A 24603-nucleotide genomic window follows, 5' to 3' on the forward strand; every position below is an offset into this window, starting at 1 on the left:
AATACTTTTTAACAGAGCACCATCATTGGAGGGATGTTAAACCCCATTTATTTACCCAGGATATGGACAGATCAAATCCCAATTTATTTGAAACCAGGAAGTGAGATTCAACAGACTACTGACATTTTCATCTTTAATGCAAGATTCCTTTCATAATTTGTAATGCAATTTGAACTAAGTGCACTGAAAACTATTTGCTGAAATTTCTTAACACCTTGAAACATGAATCACAAACAAATGTGTTTTTCACAACATTTTTTTTATTTGGGATTTTACTATAGCTATATGTAACGTTTGACAACAGGTATCACTACAGAATAATACATTTAATAATTCTGTCAGTTTCAACTTTATTTATTTTTTTCCTCTTTTAGTCAGTACATGGTTTGGTCCAGTTACATATTCTGTGTTTTCTCCTAGATGTCCTTGGATCGATAATGTCAAACATTGAACACATGCACGTCATTCACCCGTTTACGGCTGGGTAAGACAACAGTCAAAAGACTGACAGTATGACTAGAATAATGTATTTTCACATGGTCGTTTTCTTAGAGACACCCATGACTAATAAGGCTATAATACAGCTTCTGCACCAAATGGTTCACCCAGCTGTTCTAAGCAAAGAGAGCACCATATTTACACCTGTATGTACAAACATTTTAGTTTGAAAAAGAAAATGAAGGAAAAAAAAATACATGAGATTTTATTCTCCTTTTTTTCTGTTCGATGTGCCGTTCTAAGGCTGCACAGGTTTAAAATACAAAACAAAATAATTATTTACAGATAGCTGCAACATATAGCTTATTACCAATGCCCTTAAAATATATCCACAATCCTATATATCCACACGCTCTCTCTCTTCTTGGCCAGGCTCTTTAAAGTTTCTACATGAGCAACATGTGAGAGCTGCTACAGAAAGTCTGCATGTTTTGCATCCCTGGGTAGCCTGTTGGGGATGGAGCTATGCCTTTGGACCACTGTAGTAGTCCATAAAGGGAATACTCAGCCCAACTGTGCGACCACAGCAGGCAAAATATACATAACCACTAATTTAGATGGTCAAATCTCGCTTTCATCCTCTGCCTGTAGTGTCAACTAAGATGGCCAGCAAAAACACACACACACATTAATCGTTGTTGTTCTCCAACGCAAGACTCTGGGGCCCGCATCAACACAGCCTTTTAAAACAGCAGATCTTTCAAAAATTCCAAGTCTAAAAATAAACTTTTTTAAACATATATACATACGGAACAAACACCCTTTGAAACAACCTGCCTGAAGGCTAGTTTGAAACGTAACATGTATAAAGATCAAACATTGAAACAAGCAGAAACGTGGGTGCCAACACAAAGCCCACTTGAACTAAAATACCAAATACAGTAATCTCTGATCAATCAGGACGTTCTCTCTCCTGGTCTTCAGAACACTTCAGTACAATTTAGTAGTTCTCATGCGAGAAGATTGAAACCAACAGTAAGAGAAGAACAATAACGTGAACATTACCAAATCTAGCCTACACTACACCGGAGGGAGCCTATCAACCGGTCAGGTCCATCACATGAAAACAAAACACCAGTTTATTTGCTTGTATCTTACATTCAAATTTTACATCGTCATCTTTTTCGTTTTTTTTTCTGGTGTTTTCTTTTGGTAATTTAAATAAAAGATTAATGAGTTCAGTTCATCCAATTTGTAAATGCATGCTGTAGCTGTAAAGCCATTTTGGACTTCATCCATGCCTCAATCTCTATGTTGTATACAGTGTATGGACAGTATTTGACTTGCTTTTTAATTTGAGTAAGGATAGAACCTATACAGGTATATTTTTTCCTGCCAAAAAGAAGTGGAAGAAAGAGTGGAAGAAACTTCTTGTGAAGGAAGCTGAGTTCCCATCTGCTCAGTGGGTGATGCACCTGCAGGTCCAACCAAGTGCTTGGGACAGTAAATTGTGGGGATCAATTCAGTGAGAGCTGTATGGCTAGTTAAAACTCAACCTTCAATTCCAAAACCAATTTGAAGTTCAAAAAACACCTGTGTATGCTAACAGCAGTCTTGTGTTTGTTAAAAATTATGAATAAAAACAGACAAAGGGAGAAAAAAACAAAAACATACATGAATAAAATGTCTTTAGTAGTCCAGATCACCATGGTTACTGGTGGCTGGGTTTAAGACTGTGTGTGTGTGTGGGGGGGGGGGGGATCAGGGAACATGGGAAGGTACAACTTGATGGTATCGAGCCCACCCTAGGACATCCATGGCCACTCCTACACCTGCCCCTTTCAACTGCCCATAAATCCCTGTTTGAGGGTCGTAACTCCAGGGCTTGATTCTAGTAGAACTTCAGCCTGATTTAAGTGCTTGCTCTTTAAGCCACCCTGGACTACTCACCACTAATAAACATTTGGTCTTCTTACTTTCATCCAAACAAAGTCAAATCCAACCCTTCCCTTTGTCCCCTAGCTTTAACCAACCCTTGCTCCCGGAGGAAGAATCGCTAAACATTACCTTTTTCGGGGATAAAGAAAAAGCCAAAGTGATAGTAACAGGACAAGACAGAAACAGAACCAAGACAAACTAGCAGCATGTCCCTTCTAGATGAAACCAACAACGTAACAGACAGACCGAGATGGACAGACAGCCCACTGGGGAGGAGAGGGTCAACGGGAGAAGGCAGGTGAATCAGTGAAGGGGCTGTGATTACAGGCTTCTGCTACAGTAGTCAGAGGCTTGGAGGGTGGAGGGGGGCTAGTGTTGCAAGAAACTGGTGGGTGGGGATGCTAAAGTCATGAGCTTTGTGTTAACCTGGGTTTGGGTGTGGGGGCTTATAGCATATGACCTGGGGTGGTAGGGGCTTGGTCATGTGACTGAGGGGTGCTGTGGACATGTGGGTCAGGGAAAGGGGAGGCTTAGGGGAAGGGCTGTGTGTCTGTCATATGACCTGGCAGCAACTGGCCTGAGTCGAGGCACAGAGCAGGCCTTCCCTGGAGCTGCGCTGGATGTTCACAGAGATGGTCTTCTCGCACAGAGGTAGCTGGAGCAGGCCGTTCTTCAGCCTCATGCTGCCACCATCCCCGGGCCGGGGAAGGGCCCTGGGGTCTGAGTAGCCCTTAGGGCGCTCCGCGGAGGCAGCCCTGGAGTCTGTGGAGCCCCTGGGGTGGCCCTTAGATGCAGCCCTGTGGTCCGGGTAGTCCCCCGGGTGTTCCACGGAGAGGGGTGTGGAGTCCGAGCAGCCTCCTAGGCATCCCAGGGAGGCGGCCCTGTGGTGTGGGTAGCCCCCTGCACTGCCCGGGATAGTGGTGGGCAGTGTCAGGGTGTCCAGGCTCCCTGTGGAGCCCACACACATCTTCCAGGAGGACTTCTCCTGGATGCTGACACTGGACAGACCCAGGGGGTCCATGAGGAACTTACCCACCGCCCCTGCGGGGCCCGTGCCCCGCCCATCCCTCTGTTGCTGCAGGTGGGAGTTCAGACAAAGGCTCATCAGCCTAAGGCTTTCCACCAGGTCCCCAGCGCTCCGGTTTGTCGAGCCCCGAGACCGGCACGACCCCCCGGGGCCTCCCGAGGACGATTGATTGGAGCTGCTGTTGGAACAGCTGGAGGGGCTGCCTTGTCCTTTACTCCCCCCTCCTCCTCCTCCACCTCCCCCATTACCCCCGCCGCCTCCCTCCCCTCCGGGAGGACTGTCTCTGTCGGCCCCGTCACTGCTCTCCCCGGGGGGTCTGCTCTGTCCCCCACCGCCGCCACTCCCCCCTCCGTTGCCCCCAGAGCTCCCTGGGGGTCCCTCGCTGCTGTCCCGCCGGTTCCAGCTGTAGCCGAAGCCCGCGTCCTTATCCAGGCGCCGCCGGTGGCTCTCCGAATCGTCGTCGCTGGTCTCTGAGCTGGAGCAAGACGAGCCGCGGCCCTGAGACTTGCGGCGGTGGTAGCGCTTCTGGTTGCTTCCCGGGGACGCAGAGGCAGCGGCCATATTCATCTTGAGGCGGCTGAGCTTGGGCGGTAGTCCCTCCTCCAGGTCGAAGTCATCGTCCGACTCGCCCTCCTCCTCGTATATCTGGTTGAGCACTGGGGCGCTCTTGCGTGAAGTTAGCCGGCTGGTGATGGAGGGGGGCTTGCGCCGCAGGATGACCTGTGTGGGCACCTGGGACGCCTCTTGCTCCTCCTCCTCCTCCTCGTCCTCCTCCACCCGGAACAGGCAGGTGCGCTGCTTGGCAGAGCCCGAGGAGGAGGGGGTGGAGGTTCCTGCCCTGAGGCCCCCGGGAGCGGAGCCTGTGGCCCCCTGGGGGTCCTCGTCCCGGCGGGACAGCTCCAGGAGAGCCTTGCTGCGGTGGCCATTGAGCAGGTTGTCGGTGCTGCGGGCCGGGGACTGCGGCCCTCCTGCGTGGGAGATGGAAGAGGCGGCAAGACTGTCTTCTATGTCCTGGTGCATGTCCATCTTTGTGGGCCAAGACTGCCTGTGGAGGGACGAGAGACGGAGAAAGATTGAGGACAGGTGAACTGATTTACACTGTCGTAGTTAGTATAAAAAGGCAGATACGAAGGATCAGACAAACTGTTTCCTGTTGACAACGTAATACCAGCCGGTCACGGTGCCTTCTTTGTAAGATTAACAATCTTTCCTGATCTGCTCAACAGCTAAGTATTGTAGTTCAGAGCTTTCAAATGTCAATTTTGTCTTTTCATTCTGAATCATTTCAACTGCCAGCTAGTTTTCCCAAAAGATTTCTAAGAGTAGTGACTGTGACCAAATTCAGAGTGTCCCAGGTAAAAATAAATCTGATTACAGTCTTCATGTTAAGTCCACTCAAGGTAAACTTTCTCTAGTGCAGGGGACCAGTTCATTGGACCATTCTTTCCGATCATTCAAAATAATAATTGCCATTATTATGTCTTATTTCTCATTGATCCTTATTTTTGTTGAGAATATTCATGTTACATGCCTACTCAAATCACATTTACATTTAGCAGACACTCTTATCCAGAGCGACTTTCAGTAAGTACAGGGACATTCTCCCCGAGGCAGGTAGGGTGAAGTGCCTTGCCCAAGGACACAACGTAATTTACCACGGCCAGGAATCGAACCGGCAACCTTCTGAGTAATAGCCCGATTCCGTAACCGCTCGGCCATCTGACTCACTATTTCATTTTCCATACCGTCCATACAATGGCTGCGTTCCAATATCTGAACACGTTCATGTAGGCTTATAATTCTGAATGTCATAGACCCAGCTCTGTTGTACAGGTTTCTGCTGATATTGTGCAGCTAAGAACAAACACAGAGGTTCTCTCTCAAACCTCATTAATGAAGCTATAAATCTCATGGTAGTCCACCTGTTGGTTGAACATGCACAAATATACAAACACATGCATGTCTGTGAACGAGTACAGCTAGGCAATCAGTAAACACACAAAGAAGACACACATACACATGTCTGGCTTGGAGCCCTTTGTGCTGCCAAACTCCCATCCAATTGAACTCAGCCAAGTTTTTAAAAGCTTAGCCACGTTGGAATATCTCTGACACACAAAACGGGCCCTCAGCTTGGTGACACAGCAACTCCATTCATGCACACATGCATGTACACAGGTGCAAGTGTGACACACACCACAAACAACCTTGGCCGTAATCTACCTAATCAGGATCTGAGTCAGACTAGCAATGATGAACACACATGACAAAGGAATACACTAGCAGCTACTTGGCCATTTCACATCGCCTACTATACCTGTGATACTACTAAATCTTCCAGGTATGAAATAAACAAATCAGCGTCACACATTTTATTTGAGTGGAATATCCCTTGGACAAATTACTTGCCTCCAAATTTCCACTACAGCTACCTCTTTGTGAAATCCGGAAGGGTCTGATTAGAGACCTGGATAGGGCTGGGATGTGCTACTGGACTGAGGCTAGGGGCAGGAAAGGGGCTGGGGACAGGGCAGGGGCAGGAGAGGGACAGGGGGCAGGGACTAAGACTGAAGAGGTTAAAGCTGAGGCCAGGACAAAGATGGAGATGAGGCCAGGACTGGGGCTGGGAACGAAGATGAGGCCAGGACTGGGGCTGGGAACGAAGATGAGGCCAAGGACTGGGGCTAGGGATAAGGCTAAGCCAGCATTTTAGACTAGGATGTACTACTTACAGGTCCAGAGCAGATTTCACACTGCAGCCTGGTATTGATCTTAGCAGAAGCTGTGGGACTGGGTCTGGCTGGCTTCACTGGTCTTAAAATGTCTCTCTCTTTCTCTCAAGCTTTCTTTTTTTTGAAGAGGAACACTTGTACTGTTTCTAGGTCACTCACATCCAATTACCGCTTGCTCCCTTTAAACACATTTGTCATCTTGCACTGGGGGGGATCATCACATGACTGGGTAGAGCTGGAGATAGACCAACCAGGCCTGTGCGTGTGTGTGGGGGGGGGAGGGGGGAATCCTGATGCCAGGACAAACACCCAGCAGCTCTGAAGATTGTCCTAACAAAAATTACTACTAATACTCTGCTGTCTAATAGTCTATAACTGGAAGTTTGCGTGTGCGTTTGTGTGACCAAATGCGTGGGTCTGCATGTGTGTATCTGAGTGTGTGTCTGAATGTATGAGTGTGCATTACCTGAAGTGGGCCTTGATGTTGCTGGGGCTTGAGGAGCGTGTCTGCACCTCCTTTTCCTGCTTCTCCCTCAGGATCCTCTCGGCCAGCAGAAAGTATGTGGCTGTGATGTGGTTGTACTTGTTGGTCTCCAGCGCTCTGCGGCAAAAACACAGGAGACGAGGAGAGGTGAGCTGGGAGAACACGGTACAGCCCAGTTCATACCCATACTGACCACAGAAGTAGGCTGGGTTGAACACAATGCATCCACCCGACAGACATATGTGATGGTCCACATAAGTGAGAGTGTATAACTCTATCCAGGCACGAGTGGTTAGGTTTTAATAAACTATTCCCTTGTCATTTCCTCTGTCGTCTCATAGGGCGTAGTGGTATTTATATCTGCACTGTTTGGTATGTTGACTGACTGGGCACCTCTCGCTGCAGGTCTCAACGATTAAGAGTCGACCGGCGTTCCATTCCAACAGTCACTCTTGTGATGAATCGGGATTACAAACATACTCACACACATACACACACGGTGGAACAAGCTCTAACCCTGACATGACCTCCGACCTCTCTGTGGAAGATGCCGCATTTCCCATGATCCCTCAGTAACCACTGCCACTAGAGAATAACACCATGTCAACAAAGAAAAACTTTACCTCATGTCATCAGGCATGCAAGCACATAAAGGGTTTTGTGTGTGGTTGTTTAGAGCTAGTGAGAGTGTATTACTGTTGTAAGTCTGCCTGTGTGGTTGTTCCCTACACATTAGCACCTGAATAATCTCCTAAATGACTGGAGGGAGAGCTCAAGTTCTTGGCACATGTTCTCGCTTTCTTCCTCATATGGCCTGTTCTGTTCTGAGAAACTGACTGTGTAAATTTCCCTTCAACCTACTGACATGAACTTGACTGTAGCCTGTACACATTCGTGAATGCGAGCCTAGCAGACTTGCATAAGGAAAAAGGTCTGAGGTTCTCTGGTGATTCTCTCTGCTATCTCTCTCCCTCCATCCCTTCTTCCTTCCCTCACCACCTCCCTCCTTCTTCCCCCCCCCCCCACCTCCCTACCTATGTGTGCCTGGCTGTGAGCCACGCTCTCTCTAAACTTCACGTGTTTTAAATCCCATCCATGATTTATTTCCAGACGGCACCTGGCTAGCTGGGACTGCATTCGGGTACAAAGTCACAGTTTAGATGCGCAAACACACACACAGGGATCTGATGTATTTCTGAGCGAAAGCAATAGCGAGAGAGAAAGCTTAGCGATACAGAGACTGCTGTTGTACTCGAGGTGAGATGTAGATGAAGGCTTGAAACTGGCATGTAGAAGTATGTGTGTGTGTGTGGATCTTGCATTACAGCAGTATCACAGATGACTAGTTCTTATTAAAAGGTGTCGTGTGCGTGTGTGTATTTGAATCTACTACCAAAGGTTAGCCTCTGTAAGATAACAGGTTGAGTAGGTTACTTATTAAAAGGTGTCGTGTGTGTGTGTATTTGAATCTAGAACCAAAGGTTAGCCTATGTAAGCAAACAGGTTAAGTAGGTTACATAAGGTTACCACTCGCAATGAGAAAAAGATACAAGAAGACATGTCACTTCACCTGTGTTTTCACGTTTGACAAAGTAAACCATTTTATGTCTAGATAGGGTCACAAAAGGTGTGTTTGTGTGTACAGAAAGGGCTAATGATACTTTACAGCAGAGGTGCAACACTAACTGCAGTGTGTGTGTGTGTGTTTGTTAAGGACTTACTCCACGATAGCCTCCCTGTCCGCGATGTCCCCCAGGACCATGCGCTGGATAATGCTGTTGTGCTCCTCGTCCGACAGGTTCTTGTGGGAGACCAGTGGGGTGGTGAACTTGGTGGCGGGGGAGGGGTCGACCCCCTGGAGCCAGGGGTGGCCCTCGATCTCCTCCAGCGACGCCCGACGCTTGGGGTCTCTCTGTAGCATGCGGTCTATCAGACTGGAGGGGAGAGAAAGAACAAGAGAGGAGAGAAGGAAGAAAAAGACAAGTTGAGAACCACAGTGATGGAGCAGATTGGCAACGACCCTCCAGCCTAATTGGACATCTACATTGTTGTGCAAAAGTCTTAGGCACAATTTTTTTTTAAAGAATTATGCAAAAATGCTATAATATATAAATAAATAAATGAAAAGTCTAAACTAAATTGTTCCCAACGTTGCACTTTGATACTTACAGAAAACAAAACAATTCATACTTGTATTCATGTTAAAATCCTTGGATTTTTGGAATAGACTTTTGCACAGTAAAGTAGTTATTTCCATCCTGTTATCATCCGTCGATCTCTCCATCCACCGGTTTCCCTGATCACACATGGAATTCTGGTCCATAGACTCAGGTGACCAAACCTCCGGACTTCAGCAAAACCAATCTCTACGGTGGCCCTGAAGTGCAAATGACATCCCCTAATATGAGTACATCCCCCAAATGAAAATACTCCCCCCCAATACGAGTCAACTCCCCCCAAATCGGATGACTTGTTCACGTCCCCCCAAAAATGAAAATACTCCCCCCCAATACGAGTCAACTCCCCCCAAATCGGATGACTTGTTCACCTCCCCCCAATACAAAAACGCGCTCCCCCCCCCAATACGAGTCAACTCCCCCCAAATCGGATGACTTGTTCACCTCCCCCCAATACAAAAACGCGCTCCCCCAAATGGAAAACGATATTACATTAACTCAAAAACACATTACATTAACTCTGAACGGAAAGGGTAGGTACTACAATTTAGCGCTGATTGGATGCAGTAGGCTAACTAACAAGAAATAAGAAATTGTTTGACAGAAGTACAAAATGCAATAGCCTGACGAGTTACGTGCACCAGTACATTTATTTGGGTATCGAAGCATGTAGCATAGGCTACGTATGCAAAAGCATTAATTGCGTGTTAAACGTAAACATCGATAGCCAAACAACTAGTCCACGTAACTCTGTCATTATCATGAACTTAATCGTTTTGATTGGAAGGAAAGAGGAAACATTAATGTTTACAATTCAGAGTCATTACACTACTCTTTATTTTAATCAGGGTCATTCCTATGAAACAATCTTAGATCTGCTGTTGACGTTTCACAATATAAGTAGCCTATGCGCACGCTAAAAACGCAGTTGAAGGAAGCAGGACTTTTCTTTCAGAAAAAACTAATAGTCCACTACAGAAGAATGAAATGCCACAATGACAGAGTAACATGGACCAGGATAGTTGTTTGGCTATCGATTTTTACATTTAACACGAAATACTTTTGCCTAAGTAGCCTACTATTTGCTACATTCTTCGATAGCCAAACAAATGTGCACGTAACTCTGCCAGGCTATTGCATTTTGTACTTCTGTCGATCAATTTCATATTTCTTGTTAGTTAGCCTACTGCATCCAATCAGCGCTAAAGCGTAGTACCTACCCTTTCCGTTCAGAGTTAATGTAATGTGTTTTTGAGTTAATGTAATGTCGTTTTCCATTTGGGGGAGCGCGTTTTTGTTTTGGGGGGAGGTGAACAAGTCATCCGATTTGGTGGGAGTTGACTCGTATTGGGGGGGAGTGTTTTCATTTGGGGGATGTACTCATATTAGGGGGTGTGGTTTGCACTTCAGGGCCACCGTAAATCTCTCTTCTTCACAGTTGCCCAACCCCCCCCACCCCCACCACATCTTCACAACCAATCTCAACTCACAAATGTCTGGTTTAGAAAGATCTGGATGGCTTCGCTGAAAGGCCAGTCAGTTGCCTGACGTTAAGAGAGGACGAAACTCAATTAGGGGTTGATGGCAAGACAGCCTTCGCTTTTAAATGCAAATATTACATGTGGAAAAAACGAAGATGGAAATTTAATAGGATGATACAAGGCCGTGAACTTTGACGAGGAGAAATTATTACTCTAAAACGTATCAGCGGCCACTGCTAACAGGAATATTTTGGGGGGCATAAAACCACAGACAGATCTAAGTAATTCTGATATCAAGGATGAGTATTTTTGTGTCTCCTCCCTGAGTCACCACCTTACCGTGGTGGAGGGGTTTGCGTGTCCTAGTGATTCTGGAAGCTATGTTGTCGGGGGCTTTATGCCCCTGGTAGGTTCACCCAAGGCAAACAAGTTCCAGGCGAAGGACCAGAGAAAATGTGGCTCAAAAACCTACTATGAAGAAAAATAACAATGGTTCTCAGTTGCCCCTGCCCGGAAGCGGGTCACCGGGGCCCCCCCCTGGAGCCAGGCCCGGGGGTGGGGCTCGATGGTGAGCGCCTGGTGGCCGGGCCTTTTCCCATGGGGCCCGCTCGGGCACAGCCCGAAGAGACAATGTGGGACCCCCTTCCAGTGGGCTCACCATCCGCAGGAGGGGTCATGGGGGTCGGGTGCAGTGTGAGACGGGCGGCGGCCGAAGGCGGGGGCCTTGGCGGTCCAATCGCCGGCTGCAGAAACTAGCTCTAGGGAGGTGGAACATCACCTCGCTGGCGGGAAAGGAGCCTGAGCTGGTGCACGAGGTAGAGAGATTCAGGCTGGATATAGTCGGCCTCGCCTCGACGCACAGCATAGGCTCTGGAACCAGTCTCCTTGAGAGGGGCTGGACTCTCTTCCACTCTGGAGTTGCCCTTGGTGAGATGCGTTGAGTGTATTTGAATCTACAACCAAAGGTTAGCCTCTGTAAGCTAACAGGTTGAGTAGGTTACTTATTAAAAGGTGTCGTGTGTGTGGGTGTGTATTTGAATCTACTACCAAAGGTTAGCCTCTGTAAGCAAACAGGTTGAGTAGGTTACTTATGGTTTACCACTAATGAGAAAAAGATACAAGAAGACATGTCACGTCACCTGTGTTTTCACGGGGTGGGAATACTTGTTTCCCCTCGGTTCGGCGCCTGTACATTGGGGTTCACCCCGGTGGACGAGAGGGTAGCCTCCCTCCGCCTTAGGGTGGGGGGACGGGTCCTCACCGTTGTTTGTGCTTACGCACCAAACGGCAGCTCAGAGTACCCACCCTTTTTGGAGTCTCTGGGGGGGTGCTGGAAAGCGCTCCTCCCGGGGATTCCCTCGTCCTCCTGGGGGACTTCAATGCTCATGTGGGCAATGACAGTGAGACCTGGAGGGGCGTGATTGGGAGGAACGCCCCCCCCCCGATCTGAACCCGAGCAGTGCTTTGTTGTTGGACTTCTGTGCTAGACACGGCTTGTCCATAACGAACACCATGTTCAAGCATAAGGGTGTCCATATGTGCACCTGGCACCAGGACACCAGAGGTCTCAGTTCGATGGTCGACTTTGTAGTCGTGTCGTCGGACTTGGGGCCGTATGTCTTGGACACTCGGGTGAGGAGAGGGGCGGAGCTGTCAACTGATCACCACCTGGTGGTGAGTTGGCTTCGATGGTGGGGGAGGACGCCGGTCAGGCCTGGCAGTCCCAAACGTAATGTGAGGGTCTGCTGGGAACGGCTGGCAGAACCCTCTGTCAGAAGGAGCTTCAACTCCCACCTCCAGGAGAGCTTCGATCATGTCTCGGGAGGGGCCGGGGACATTGAGTCCGAATGGGCCTCCATTGTTGAAGCAGTTGACCGGAGCTGCGGCCGCAAGGCGGTCGTTGCATGTCAAGGCGGTAACCCTCGAACCCGGTGGTGGACTCGAGGTGAGGGATGCCGTCAAGCTGAAAAAGGAGGCCTATCGGACTTTATTGGCTGGTAGGACTCCAGAGGCAGCTGATGTGTACCGGCAGGCCAAGCGGAACGCGGCTTTGGCGGTCGCAGAGACAAAAATCCGGGCATGGGAGGAGTTCGGCGAGGCAATGGAGAATGACTTCCGAACGGCTTCAAAAAGGTTCTGGACCACCATCTGGCGACTCAGGAGGGGGAAGCAGTACTCTGTCAACACTGTATACGGTGGGGATGATGCGCTGCTGACCTCGACGGGGACGTCCTGGATCGGTGGAAGGAATACTTCGAAGACCTCCTTAATTCCACCAACACGCTTTCTGACGTGGAGGCAGAGTCTGGGGACATCGGGGGGGGCCCTTCCATCTCTGGGGCTGAGGTCGCCGAGGTGGTTGAAAAGCTCTGTGGTGGCAGGGCCCCTGGAGTGGATGAGGTCCGCCCGGAGTTCCTTAAGGCTCTGGATGTTGTAGGGCTGTCTTGGTTGACACGACTCTGCAACATCGCGTGGACATCGGGGACAGTGCCTCTGGACTGGCAGACCGGGGTGGTGGTTCCCCTCTTTAAAAAGGGGGACTGGAGAGTGTGCTCCAACTTTAGGGGGATCACACTCCTCAGCCTCCCTGGGAAAGTCTATTCAGGGGTCCTGGAGAGGAGGGTCCGTCGGATTGTCAAACCTCAGATTCAGGAGGAGCAATGTGGTTTTCGTCCTGGCTGTGGAACAGTGGACCAGCTCTATACCCTCCACAGGGTCCTGGAGGGTACATGGGAGTTCGCCCAACCAGTCTACACGTTTTGTGGATTTGGAAAAGGCGCTCGACCGTGTCCCCCAGGGGCTCATGTGGGGGGGTGCTCTGAGAGTATGGGGTACCGGATTCCCTGATCGGGAGGTCCGGTCCCAGTACGACCGGTGCCAGAGTTTGGTCCGCATTGCCGGTAGTAAGTCGAACTTGTTTCCGGTGAGGGTTGGACTCCGCCAGGGCTGCCCTTTGTCACCGATTCTGTTCTTTACTTATATGGACAGAATTTCTAGGCGCAGCCAGGGCGTTGAGTGGGTCAGGTTTGGTGACCTCAGGATCGGGTCACTGCCTTTTGCAGATGATGTGGTCCTGTTGGCATCATCGGGATGCGACCTTCAGCTCTCACTGGAGCGGTTTGCAACCGAATGTGAAGCGGCTGGGATGCGAATCAGCACCTGGCTGGTTTATTGACCGGAAAAGGGTGGAGTGCCATCTCCGGGTCGGGGAGGAGATCTTGACCCAAGCAGAGGAGTTCAAGTATCTCGGGGTCGTGTTCACGAGTGAGGGAAGAATGGAGCGCGAGATCAACAGGCGGATTGGTGCGGCGTCCGCAGTGATGCGGCGTCCGCAGTGATGCGGGCTCTGCATCGGTCCATCGTAGTGAAGAAGTAGCTGAGTTGAAAGGTGAAGCTCTCTGTTTACCAGCCGATCTACGTTCCTACCGTCACCTCTGGTCACGAACTATGGGTAGTGACCGAAAGAACTAGATCGCAAATACAAGCGGCCAAAATGAGATTTTTCCGTAGGGTGTCCGGGCTCTCCCTTAGAGATAGGGTGAGAAGCTCAGTCATCCGGGAGGGGCTCAGAGTAGAACCGCTGCTCCTCCGCGTCGAGAGGAGCCAGCTGAGGTGGCTCGGGCATCTGATTAGGATGCCTCCTGGATGCCTCCCTGGTCAGGTGTTCTGGGCACGTCCCACTGGGAAGAGGCCCCAGGGAAGACCCAGGACACGCTGGAGGGACTATGTCTCTCGGCTGGCCTTTGAATGCCTCGGGGTCCCCCAGGAAGAGCTGGTGGAAATGGCCGGGGAGAGGGAAGTCTGGGCTTCCCTGCTTAGGTTGCTGCCCCCGCGACCCGACCCCCGGACAAGCGGTAGATAACGACGACGATGAGTATTTTTGTTGAGTCATACACAAAGGCCAACAAGCCTTTCAATTAAGACTGGCCTTAGAGACAGTTACATTAGACACGTATGTGTAGCACTCAACTAAGAGCATTCCATCCGACCTGCAGTCTTTACAGACCTAGCTATAATCCAACATGTACATGCCTACGCAGAAAGACATCCATCTCCATCTACAAAACACCAAGTTAAATAGCTATCTTAGATTGGTTGTACTGCACTAGTTCATAGTTGGCATGGTTCCATTCAATACACCAGATTAGCTAGCTATCCTAAACTTCATATGCACAGGCAAAAAAGCCATGTTCCTGGGCAGAGGAGATCCTGGCAATGCTATCATTCGTAGCGTAGCAAAAACCTAGGAGCCCATCAGTAGGTCAGTGGGCCCAGTGGGGGATTAGTGAGAGCTGGACTCTCTACCCCCTCCCCACTCCAACCCACGGCAGACTGGCAGCTCCCTGATAACACACGTCTCCATAGCTTTAATAACCACACACGCTGGCTTTAATCCCTCTCCCTGCTCTGTCTGTTGGCATGACCAATGAGAAGCAAACACACACAGTGCACCCACGTATATATATATATGTATATACACACACACGTATACATATACAGTACACATCTGGCCTACTTCTGTCGCTTCCTCCGGTATGGGGCAGCCCATTTCTGTCCCAGGATATTCCCCGTGTTTCTGCTTCTTAAACAGCAAAGCTTGGGCTCGACTGTAGTTCAATGACGGCTTTGCAAGTCTTTCCATACCCATCTGTGTGTGTGTTGTGTGACCGTTCCTGCATCATCTCTCTCTTTATTTGCACTGTCTCAAGGGACAGTCAGGAAGCTGCTAGGGGGATATTTATAGGAAGCTCAGCATGCTGCAGAATTTTCTCCTGCACAGAATCTAGACTCTCACAACAGCTGGATAACAGAGAGCAAGACTTGTCTTGGCTCTTGTCTGAGAGAGTCAGACACAGACAGAGACAGAGAGAGACACAGCGACGGAGACAGAGAGAGACACAGAGAGACACAAAGAGACAGAGAGAGACAGACAGAGAAAGAGAGACAGACAGACACACAGAGAGAGACAATCATACTGTCCTGATAGATGGAGATGTGGAAATAGACTTGAGGTTGGGGAACAGTGCCTGAGTGTGATGCAAGTGAAAGTGAGGTAAAGACATTAAAAACAACAGATCCAATTGACAGTGGAGCATCTATTAGTTTCAACCCTTTTTCTTTCGGTATCCTTAAAGACTTAGAGTCCAGGGATAAGAGATAATAATAGCAGGGAGGTAGTAGTGTAGAACTAGAGGACGCAGCCTCCACACAATAGACGCCATTGTAAAGGAAGTGGCCCAGAGTACACAATGTTCCGTCCTATGGCTGAATAGGAAGAGCATACCAACAATGTTGTGTCACTTTGAGAAAGAAGAAACACTACAATCCTCTTGCAATTAGCATATTTATTGCAATTTGAGACCAAAAAAAAAGGGGGAGTGAGGTGGGGATGGCGGGGGGGGGGGGGGGACTGTACGGGAAAGCTAACGACTTGCTGAATTATTAATTGTGGCAAGTAAATGAGTTTTGGCACCACTCGAAACGAGAGTTTTGATATGGTAATAAAGTGAGGGTTGTTAGCGAAAGCTAATCCAAGGGCTTGGCACTCAAGTCTTGATATCCCTGGTGGAGCGCTTATCTGCAGGGAGAAGACAGCTTGAGGGATCCAGTGCCCGATGGTCACGTACTTAGTATCCATCCTGAGTTCTCAGTCACAGGGAAAGCAGCCTAGTCTGATAACTGGCATTGTCTGGATTCATAGGTCCATGGTGCCCTGTCCCTGGCCCCTGAACTGACTGGCTGGGTCGGCCCAAAGCCTTCTGCATGGGGAGTTGTGCCAACAATGAAAAGACAATACAGGTGCTCATAAAATATGAAGCTCTGGGTCAGCCAGGGTCCACACCAGTGGTGGTATCCTCAGAGCTTTGGCTGAGCCAAATGCTCCTCTGCAGCCTCCACAGGGGAGTAGTCACACAGGGAAAAGGGTCAAACACTTGCCAATAGCTAATTAGCTGAATGCTAACAGTGAGGCTAGCCGGTAATTAGTCAGCAGTGACTCAGCTTTTTTTGCTGCTTTGACAGTCTGAGCTGTCAGTCAGCAGTTGGATGGTTGATATTATGTTGATTTGCTGATATTAACGCACTGGGATACTACCACAGGAATTCCTCCCTTCAGAAACAGGAAATGTGTTCTTAGCTAGGCTAACCACCAGGTCATATTACAAAGTAATGCAATTACCACAAACTTTACATTAGGGTTGCTTTAACTACCATGTGACTACATAGCAGTGGTAGCAACTAGAATGGTTACCAGGGATATTGTTATGTACTTACATGGTTGTTAAAGTAACCTTAATTTAAAGAGTTACCCAAAGTATTTAAAAGCCAAACAGCTCTTCATAAAATACACTGGGTGTCAGGAGATTAATGGATGAACTTCTAAACTGTTCAAACACACTTACCTAGTGGAATTTGCCTTGTTCTACTATATGCTGACTTTCCTTTACTGTCTCGTCAAACCATCTGAGCAACAACAGACAACAAACGGGAAATGTCTCCAATCTAGGGATCCCACAGAGGATAAGGTAGCCTCCCACTTCAACTCTCCTCCCTGCCCAGTCAAGGGAGTCAAAACAGACAAGATATCCCAGTCCAATTAGGCCGACACCACAGCAACCAAAACAATAGTATTAACTCTGTTTAGAGTTAGCCGGCTAGACTGCCGTCCGAATAGGCAAGCCAGCAATGAGCCCAGTCTATTTAATTTGGTTAAAAGATTCAATCAAGATGACCCAAGACAGATCCTGAGAGGGTGGATGCTCCTGTAAATAAAAGAGATAGAGGAAGACGTAGGAGAGCGAGGTGTTCCTGGACATATAATAACACCATCAGTCAAACGCTTTGATGGACATACCGGATGCTGTTTGGAATTCAAGGGCTTTGCGTATGTCTGGTTACCACCAGACTGTCTGTCTGTCGGACTAAAGCACCTTAAGCACTCCAAGAAGTCTGTACTATGAGACACCGCAAAGTAGCATTGATACATTGTGAGGCTGGAAAAGCCAGGCATGATTTGACATGTTTGATGACATGACAATATGAAATTGGTTTGGACAGTGAATTCCAAAAGTGAACGAGGCTATGTGTGCATGACCATGTTGAGTGTGTGTGTGTGTGTGTGTGCGTGCGTGAGTGTGAGTGTGTGTTCGACTCACTCTTTGCAGGCGTTGGAGACATGAGTGGGCACAGTGTATTTGCAGTCCATGATCATGGTAAGGGTCTCGCTGTCGTTGGCCTCCTGGAAGGGAGGCTGTCCACACACCAGCATGAACAGGATCACCCCAAGACTCCAGATATCTATGGAAGGAAATGTCAAGACAGGCAGAGCATGAGACAAACAGAGAGACAAAGAATGTAAACATTGGTCTGCGACAGCGATAGTTAAAAAACATTGTCCGTCCCTGAGCACTTTGTGTAATCCTGTTCTGTAGTTCCTTTCAACTCAGGAGACAGGAACACACACTGTGCCAGGAATGTGTGTGTCTGTTACAGAAGGCCAACCTGTCACCCTGCACAGCAACTAAAGCATCTCGACTCACTCTCCAGACACACAGCGAACACATCCTTCACCATGGGTTAAATCAAGTGTGTGAGAGTGAGATATGCCCTCTAGCATTAACAAGTCAACACAGACCAATATCTGGGAGGAAGACATTTCCATTATATAGAGACACCTAATTTCCACAGGCTTCTACATGCCTGCAAGTCTTAATAAAAAAAGATAAAAAAAGATTTGCACCTTGATTTTTGAGCAGTGAATCAAGAACGTGCATACCGTATTAACATCTTTAATCCTCAGCTTGTTAGGACAATATTCCCTTGAGGCAACAAGGAAAGCCAACAATCTGAGACAAGACTAGACTCAGACCCTCTAGTAACTACAGTGGGGGGATAGGTCAAAGTAATTTAATAGTAAAGCGGAGGTCCTCGATATTGACATGGATTGTTGGAATGTACTGCAGTCTTTGCTTGTAAATGTATGTCTAGGTTGCAGCAGAACAGCAGCCGGTAGACACAGAGGCTAAGTGCATGGAGGGTAAGAACATGGGTTTAATTTGTGACAGAGCCTGTATATAGGATGAGGCTGCAGATAGGATGAGGCTGCAGATAGGATGAGGCTGCAGATAGGATGAGGCTGCAGATAGGATGATGTTGTCGATAGGATGATGCTGCACACAGGATGAGAATGCAGTTAGGATTAGACTGCAGTACTTGCTGAAATTGTGCATTGCCAGGCTGTGCACCTTCATAAGGAGGAATTCAGGTCTGCAGCCTGCCCTGCCAGTGAAGGCCTCACCTCATGTTGCTAACTCCTTCAAAATGGAAAGGTCAGCAACGCCACACGACAACAAGGAACACGAGTGTTCTAATTGCGCCTCGTGTCGCGTCGACAAATTGCAGATCAGACGCTGCTGTTGGTTCATGCAGGCAGCTGCTGGGGCTTATCAGCCCAGGAAGTGGGGGTCAGAGGAGAGAGACTTACACAGCTATGCTATGATAATAAACAACATAAAATCTCCTTTTTGGAATTGTTGTGTGATTTAAAGTGTGGTTCTTGATCTGCAGAATATTTTTCTTGCTAAGTGGAAAAAATGTTGTGCTTGACAGAAGGCTCTGATAACGGACACCATATTCTACAACCTTCTTTTCACATCATGGCACACAGAACCAAATTCCCTACCATCAAAAAGGGAATATTTCCACGCAGGGGCTGACCCAGTTAAACCAGTCCAAGCCCAGTCCAGAAATAACCCAGCATCATTTAAGCTAGCCCAATGATATCAGGCCATGAAAACTAATAAACAGGGAGCTTGATGTTCCAATTGCATCACATCTGTAGCTCTGATAATATGGGACTGGTCTAGAGTTTACAAAATAGCCAGTAAAGATTCCACTATTTTGCGCAAAGTGAAAACAAGATCCTTAAAGCGAGGATACCTGCATGGAATGATACCCACAGAAACCAGCCCAGTATTTAGATTTTGGCACGCAGATTCAGTTTACCTTAGCTAGTTAACGCATACACACACCACCACACCCACACCCTTTTTTCTCTGAAGTCAGCACCTTATTGTCAGGGACACAAGCATACTGTCAACCACGAGACCTCTTAACTCCACTTCACTACTATTCAATACTGCTCGCCCACTGCTCAGCAGGTCTCTGCAGATGACAGTTCCAAGTCTCCAGCAGCAGGCTACCCTACACACCACACACACACACACACACCTACTGTCAGTCACAGTCTGCTAGCCTGGAACACAAGGCCTCTCCTCACTGTCACTGGTGCCATCTGTTCGCCCTTCGCCTAAGCCTGTCTCAGGAATTGCAGTTAGCACCTCTCCTCACAGTGCCTGCCTGGGCACAGGGTTTGACATTTAGTTGTCAGAAAAATTGCTGTTTGCCAAGCTCTCCTTTCAGACTGCCTGGAGTAGTTTTGCTGGGCAAAAGTTGTTGACTTTTACTCTTTAGACTGCCTGTCTAAAGCTTGGTCAAGCAAAGCCTAGTGGGAATTCTCACAGGTTCTTTTTTATCTGTTTTTGGGTTGAACATTTTAGTCAGTAAATGGACCTCCCATTTCTGAGCCTGATATGAGCAGAGAGGCCAGTTATGCTACTGACCTTTTCTTTACTTGCAATGCAAGTAGGACAGTGTAAGCTCGGCTACGTTCTGAAACTACAATCATTACCAAAGGCAGCTCCTCTCTCTGCTCTCAGTCTGTCTTATCTCAAGGGCTCTCTGTGCTTGTGCGTGTAAAAAGGGAGGATGCAGAACTGAGAAAGATGTGACACCTTTGAAATTCCAAGATGAAACGATGGATGTAGTTCCATGGTGCCTCTTCCCATCTCCTCACACGTGTCTCCAATGTGTAAATGATCCAGCCGTCCCCAGCGGCAGAATATGTGCATGCATGATGAGTGGGACTGTCACAACATGTCATCCAGAGTGTCACAAGCCTGAAAGACTAGCCGGTAGCTTATAAAGAGTAAGAAGCCATCCTTCAGCCCAGTTTCAGAACAAAGAAGAGAAGCTAGGTCAGAGGTTACAAACAGTTCAAGGTCTGTGCATAATGCACACTCAGAACATGCTGGGTAGTTAGACACACTACTACAGGGTGAGTGACAGACAAGCACTAAAAAGTGAGGACTTAAAATGTATTTTAGGCAACACACAGTGCCAAGGCCATGGCAGTAATTTTGGGAACATATCATGCTAATTGGTGCGCTGGGGGGATGCATACGAATACTTTAGAGAATGACATGAAGGGTAACAGATGTTGAGGGACTGATACTTAAAAAGTACAGTGTTGCTCGACTGATGCAGACAGCCCTGTGTTTCTGATCAAGTGAGCGTGTGAGAGAAAATGAGAAAGTAAGGGGGTGGACAGAAAAAATAGGTTAGATGGGGGAAAGTTAGATTTTATCCAAGCAATGATTTTGTGACAGCATAGTTGTTGACTACAATCCAGAATTGGACCAATAACCTTGAATTAAAAAGAAATGCCTCCTTGTCCACATCATTTAATCTGACACGATGGGATTATGACAGTATGAGACAAAGGTCTTCTATGCACTAAGCATTTGTCAAAATATTAGGCCAAGCCTCAGAATGCAATGACTGCCAATATTACATAAGCAGTAAAAGAGCCGTACATGTGCCGTAAAAAGCAAAACCTAATTTCTGTATCATCTTCCAAATTTGCCCTTCTCTCTGATAATTTATACTAATTCACATTCGACAACACAGGGCCCCTGGTTGACATGGTGATAGCTACTAGTCTCTTGCATGTATGTGCAAATGCCATGTGGGTGACCTTTCATGTCTCGCTGCTCTTGGCAATGGAACACATTTCAAAAGTGGCTTGATTCTAACTCTTCTGCACCCTTTTCTCTCTCTCGTTGTCTCTCTCAAGCAATCACAGCAAACACACAGTGAACCCAGACAGCCCAGTCATCTAATAAACACAGAGCGCCCCTCAAGCCTGCCAGCTCCAGGTCTTACCCACGGCGGGGGCATCGTACTCGTCCCCTAGCAGGATCTCTGGGGCAGAGTAGGCCAACGAACCACAGCTGGTGGTCAGCTTCTTGCCAGGCTGGAACTTGTTGCTGAAGCCAAAGTCAGTGAGCTTCACCAGGCCCTGTTTCTCAAAGAATACCACATTCTCTGGCTTCAGGTCGCGATGGACCACGTGAAGCCGGTGGCAGTATGAGATGGCATGGACTATCTGGGCAAAGTACTTCTTAGCCAGCTCCTCATTGAGGCCTTCTTCGTGTTTCATGATGTAATCAAACATGTCCCCTCCGTCTCCCAGTTCCAGGATGAGGTAGAGCTTGGTCTGCGTGTCAATCACCTCGTACAGACGCACAATGTTAGGGTGCTGCACCAGCTTCATGCAGCGCACCTCCTGGAACAGGTGGCCAGTGGCAACCGTGTCAAGTTTGGTCTTGTCGATGACTTTCACCGCCACTTTTTCGCCGGTGAATACGTGACGCGCCAGCTTGACCACGGCGAAGTGGCCCCGGCCCAGCGTCTTGTCCAGGTCGTACAGGCCAGCGATCTTCCCATCGTATCCGCGCTTGAAGCCTGCCATGGCTGCAGGAGCAGGGGAGGCCCCTTGTGCTGGAGAAGGTCGGGTTGAGTCTTGTGGATCCAGTATCACTTTAGTACATCACAGGTAGCTGCTGTCGTGCCCATTGTGCAAGCTTCCTAAAAGTCACAAGGAGAGAAAGTTAACCAAATGAGGGGCAACAACACAGACTAGAAAGAGAATGGCCTACCAGGTCTAATTTTTCAACGTCAGGGCTGGGACTTGAGGTCTCAATGCAGAAAAGAATCTTAAACATGGAGATGGCGCTCATTCAAGTCAAGTGGCTGTGAAGACTAAAGATGTGGCCAATCCATTTCCAATTGGCTAGTTAGCAAATGTATGTATCAATGCATCCCTGATATTTCACTGAAGCCTTGGCCAGTTTGAATGAAAACAAGGCATTGGTAGATTTTTAATTATTCCTTCAATGCAATTTTCTCTTGCCTAGTGCGTGTTGTATTTGCATCCAAATGGAATAACAACGTTGGTAGCTAGCTTTCCGTCCCAACTGCATACTACAGTAAATTGAATATCCTATATTGGACATGGACTGTGGCTATCTAGCTAGTTATGGAGGCCGTTCTGCTGTCAAAACGTTAGTTGGATTGGCCAACGTTATTTAACGTGGTTAGCTACACAATCACCTCGACATTGTATAACTAATATAACTAGGCTAACTCGCCACTAACAGAAAATATGTCAGAAAATCGTGTTAGGCCTGTACTTAGCAGATGGCGTTTCTAGTGATCAACTCACAGGCTCGGCACGTCGATTAAAATACCAATACACTTGAAAACCACGTAGCTACATAGCCAGACCGCCCAGTCACTACGAAACGATTTTATTCGTCTTAGGTAGAGCAAGTTACACTAGCTTAGATAGATACTGTAGCCAAGTTAGCTAGCTACTTCCTAGCCTGTAGTAAATCAGCTCCTGCCTGGTGTACTTACGACTAGCCAACAAGCTAAATAGCTCAATGTAGCTAGCCTAGAGCTACATGATTTCACCAAATGAGTCACAACATAGCAGTGACATGTTAGCAAGCAAGTTGCAATAAAAAGACCAATGATTAGATTTCAAGGTAACAAGTGTGAGTGCGGCCACAAACAATCTTAGCTGGCTAACATAAGCTAGCCCACCACACTAACTTGATAGTCGGACTTACCACCCTCTGTCTCCAGTAAACATCAAGCTCAAGTCCGTGGCTGCCCCGATGATGGCAGAATAGTGTGTTTTAGTTTAGGCAGCCTTGAAAGTTGTACCTGAAAATGTAAAACTGTCAGTTTACCACGGCATTGTATAACGTGATTACAATTCCCATATTTCATCAATGAAACAAGGCATGCAACGTTAGCTGCAGCCCTCTCATCGAACTCGTTCTCCTCCCAGAAACCATAGGTTGGGCTGTGGTAGGAGCATCATCAACCGCATTCATTTCTGACGTCAAAGGAGCGTAGTCGGAGCGCCAATCTCTTGACAAGTTAAAAAAAAATATTTCTACCATGCGTTAACAAACAAAACTAATATTGACTGTGGTACACAGATGTACCAGATCAGATCAAGTTCTAGCCTACTGTTGGTTGGCCGTGAAAATATATGCATTTAAAAGTATTCACCCATGACACATAGCCTACTAGTCAACGTAATTATTAAGAGAAAGTCACATTAACAAAACAATAAAGCAATAGGCCTGCTTCATTGTTTATTTTATGTTTGTGTATGTAGCCTATAAGACCAGATACAAATCCTATACAACAAAAGCTATTGCATAATTTTTTTGAGTTGTAGGCCTAATGACAGTCTTATGCCTCATGTCTGCCAGTTAGTCTGATCAAAGTGGTCTCATGTTTTTCTCAAACGGTGTAATTTCTGATCTAGTCAGAAACATTTGATTTTTCTGCCATCTAGTGGCAAACACATTTTCACTGTAGGCTACAACTATACCAGAGAATGTCTAATAAAGAGAGAACTCCCACTCTCGGGAAACTTCCGGGTTCTGAACTGGTTGCAGTTCCACTCAAGTTCCATATGAGGGCGCTAACGGTCGAGTGCAGAATGAATACCCTCAAAATCCACTTTTCTCAGGATATAATTTTTTGTCTAGTAATTTGAATTCTGAATTCGAAAGGGGAGGCAAAAAAAAAATACACACCGCTGGGTGTTTGATTTTTTTAAAGTCGCCTTTCCATTCTAAAAAGCCTTTGAAAATGTAATTGACGTCACACACATCATAAGACCAGAGCTATTGCTTGATGGCAAGCTCTGGTTACTTCCACTTTTCTCTCGAGGCATCGACAACACAGCTGACAGGTTAGGCTCTCCCCGTCAATACACATGGTAGAAAAAGTTTTGGCTTGCTAATGTTGTTGCTAATGTTGCTAATTCTCTGACATTATGGTTCTGCTTTGGATGCCATCAAGCGGGATCTCTGGTCGTACTCAGTCCTTCACTAACCAATCAGCATTCGTTAGCAGAATGCCAGTGCGTTATGGGCAACAACGACTTACCCTGTAAGAAAACGAAAGGACATAAGTACTCGTTCATTCAACTTTTGACCTGTAATCCATGTTTAACATGCAAAAACTACAATCAAATCTGAGATTTATCAACGACAATCAGGCAAAAGAGACAAATTTAGCCGTTTAGCCATACTCCATAGACTCCCATTCATTTTGCACTCGACCGCGATCACTCCCAGTGGAACTTTGGTGGAACTGCAACAAAATTCGGTACAATGGG

The 24603-nt window shown here is 47.5% G+C and overlaps 1 protein-coding gene across 3 annotated transcripts; it reads right to left on the bottom strand.

Annotated features, from left to right (window-relative positions):
* Positions 1–283: 283 nt before the first annotated feature.
* snrka (SNF related kinase a) lies at positions 284–23304 on the bottom strand. 3 transcript variants are annotated; one of them, XM_047037491.1, is made up of 6 exons: positions 23030–23301; positions 21279–21983; positions 17432–17573; positions 8341–8553; positions 6602–6736; positions 284–4448 (listed from the first exon to the last, which is right to left on the bottom strand). In XM_047037491.1, the coding sequence occupies exons 2-6, from the start codon at positions 21865–21867 to the stop codon at positions 2930–2932; spliced, it is 2598 nt and encodes an 865-aa protein (XP_046893447.1). In that variant the 5' UTR covers positions 21868–21983; positions 23030–23301; the 3' UTR covers positions 284–2929. The 3 variants fall into 3 exon arrangements, with proteins under 3 accessions (XP_046893447.1, XP_046893457.1, XP_046893465.1); XM_047037501.1 differs by having other exon boundaries at positions 1912–4448; positions 21279–21979; positions 23030–23304; XM_047037509.1 differs by lacking the exons at positions 21279–21983; positions 23030–23301 and adding an exon at positions 20069–21272 and having other exon boundaries at positions 1912–4448.
* Between the last annotated feature and the right edge of the window lie 1299 nt (positions 23305–24603).

Source organism: Hypomesus transpacificus, chromosome 2, assembly GCF_021917145.1.
Source record: "Hypomesus transpacificus isolate Combined female chromosome 2, fHypTra1, whole genome shotgun sequence".
Classification (NCBI taxonomy): Eukaryota; Metazoa; Chordata; class Actinopteri; order Osmeriformes; family Osmeridae; genus Hypomesus; species Hypomesus transpacificus.

Excerpts from the sequence above, each read along its gene's own strand:
- snrka (XM_047037491.1), bottom strand. The coding sequence starts at position 21,867 with ATGGCAGGCTTCAAGCGCGGATACGATGGGAAGATCGCTGGCCTGTAC. Across the intron at positions 17,574-21,278 it reads GTACGATGCCCCCGCCGTGG|ATATCTGGAGTCTTGGGGTG; the intron begins GTAAGACCTGGA and ends TTCCTTCCATAG. Across the intron at positions 6,737-8,340 it reads GACAGGGAGGCTATCGTGGA|AGCGCTGGAGACCAACAAGT; the intron begins GTAAGTCCTTAA and ends TTTTTGCCGCAG.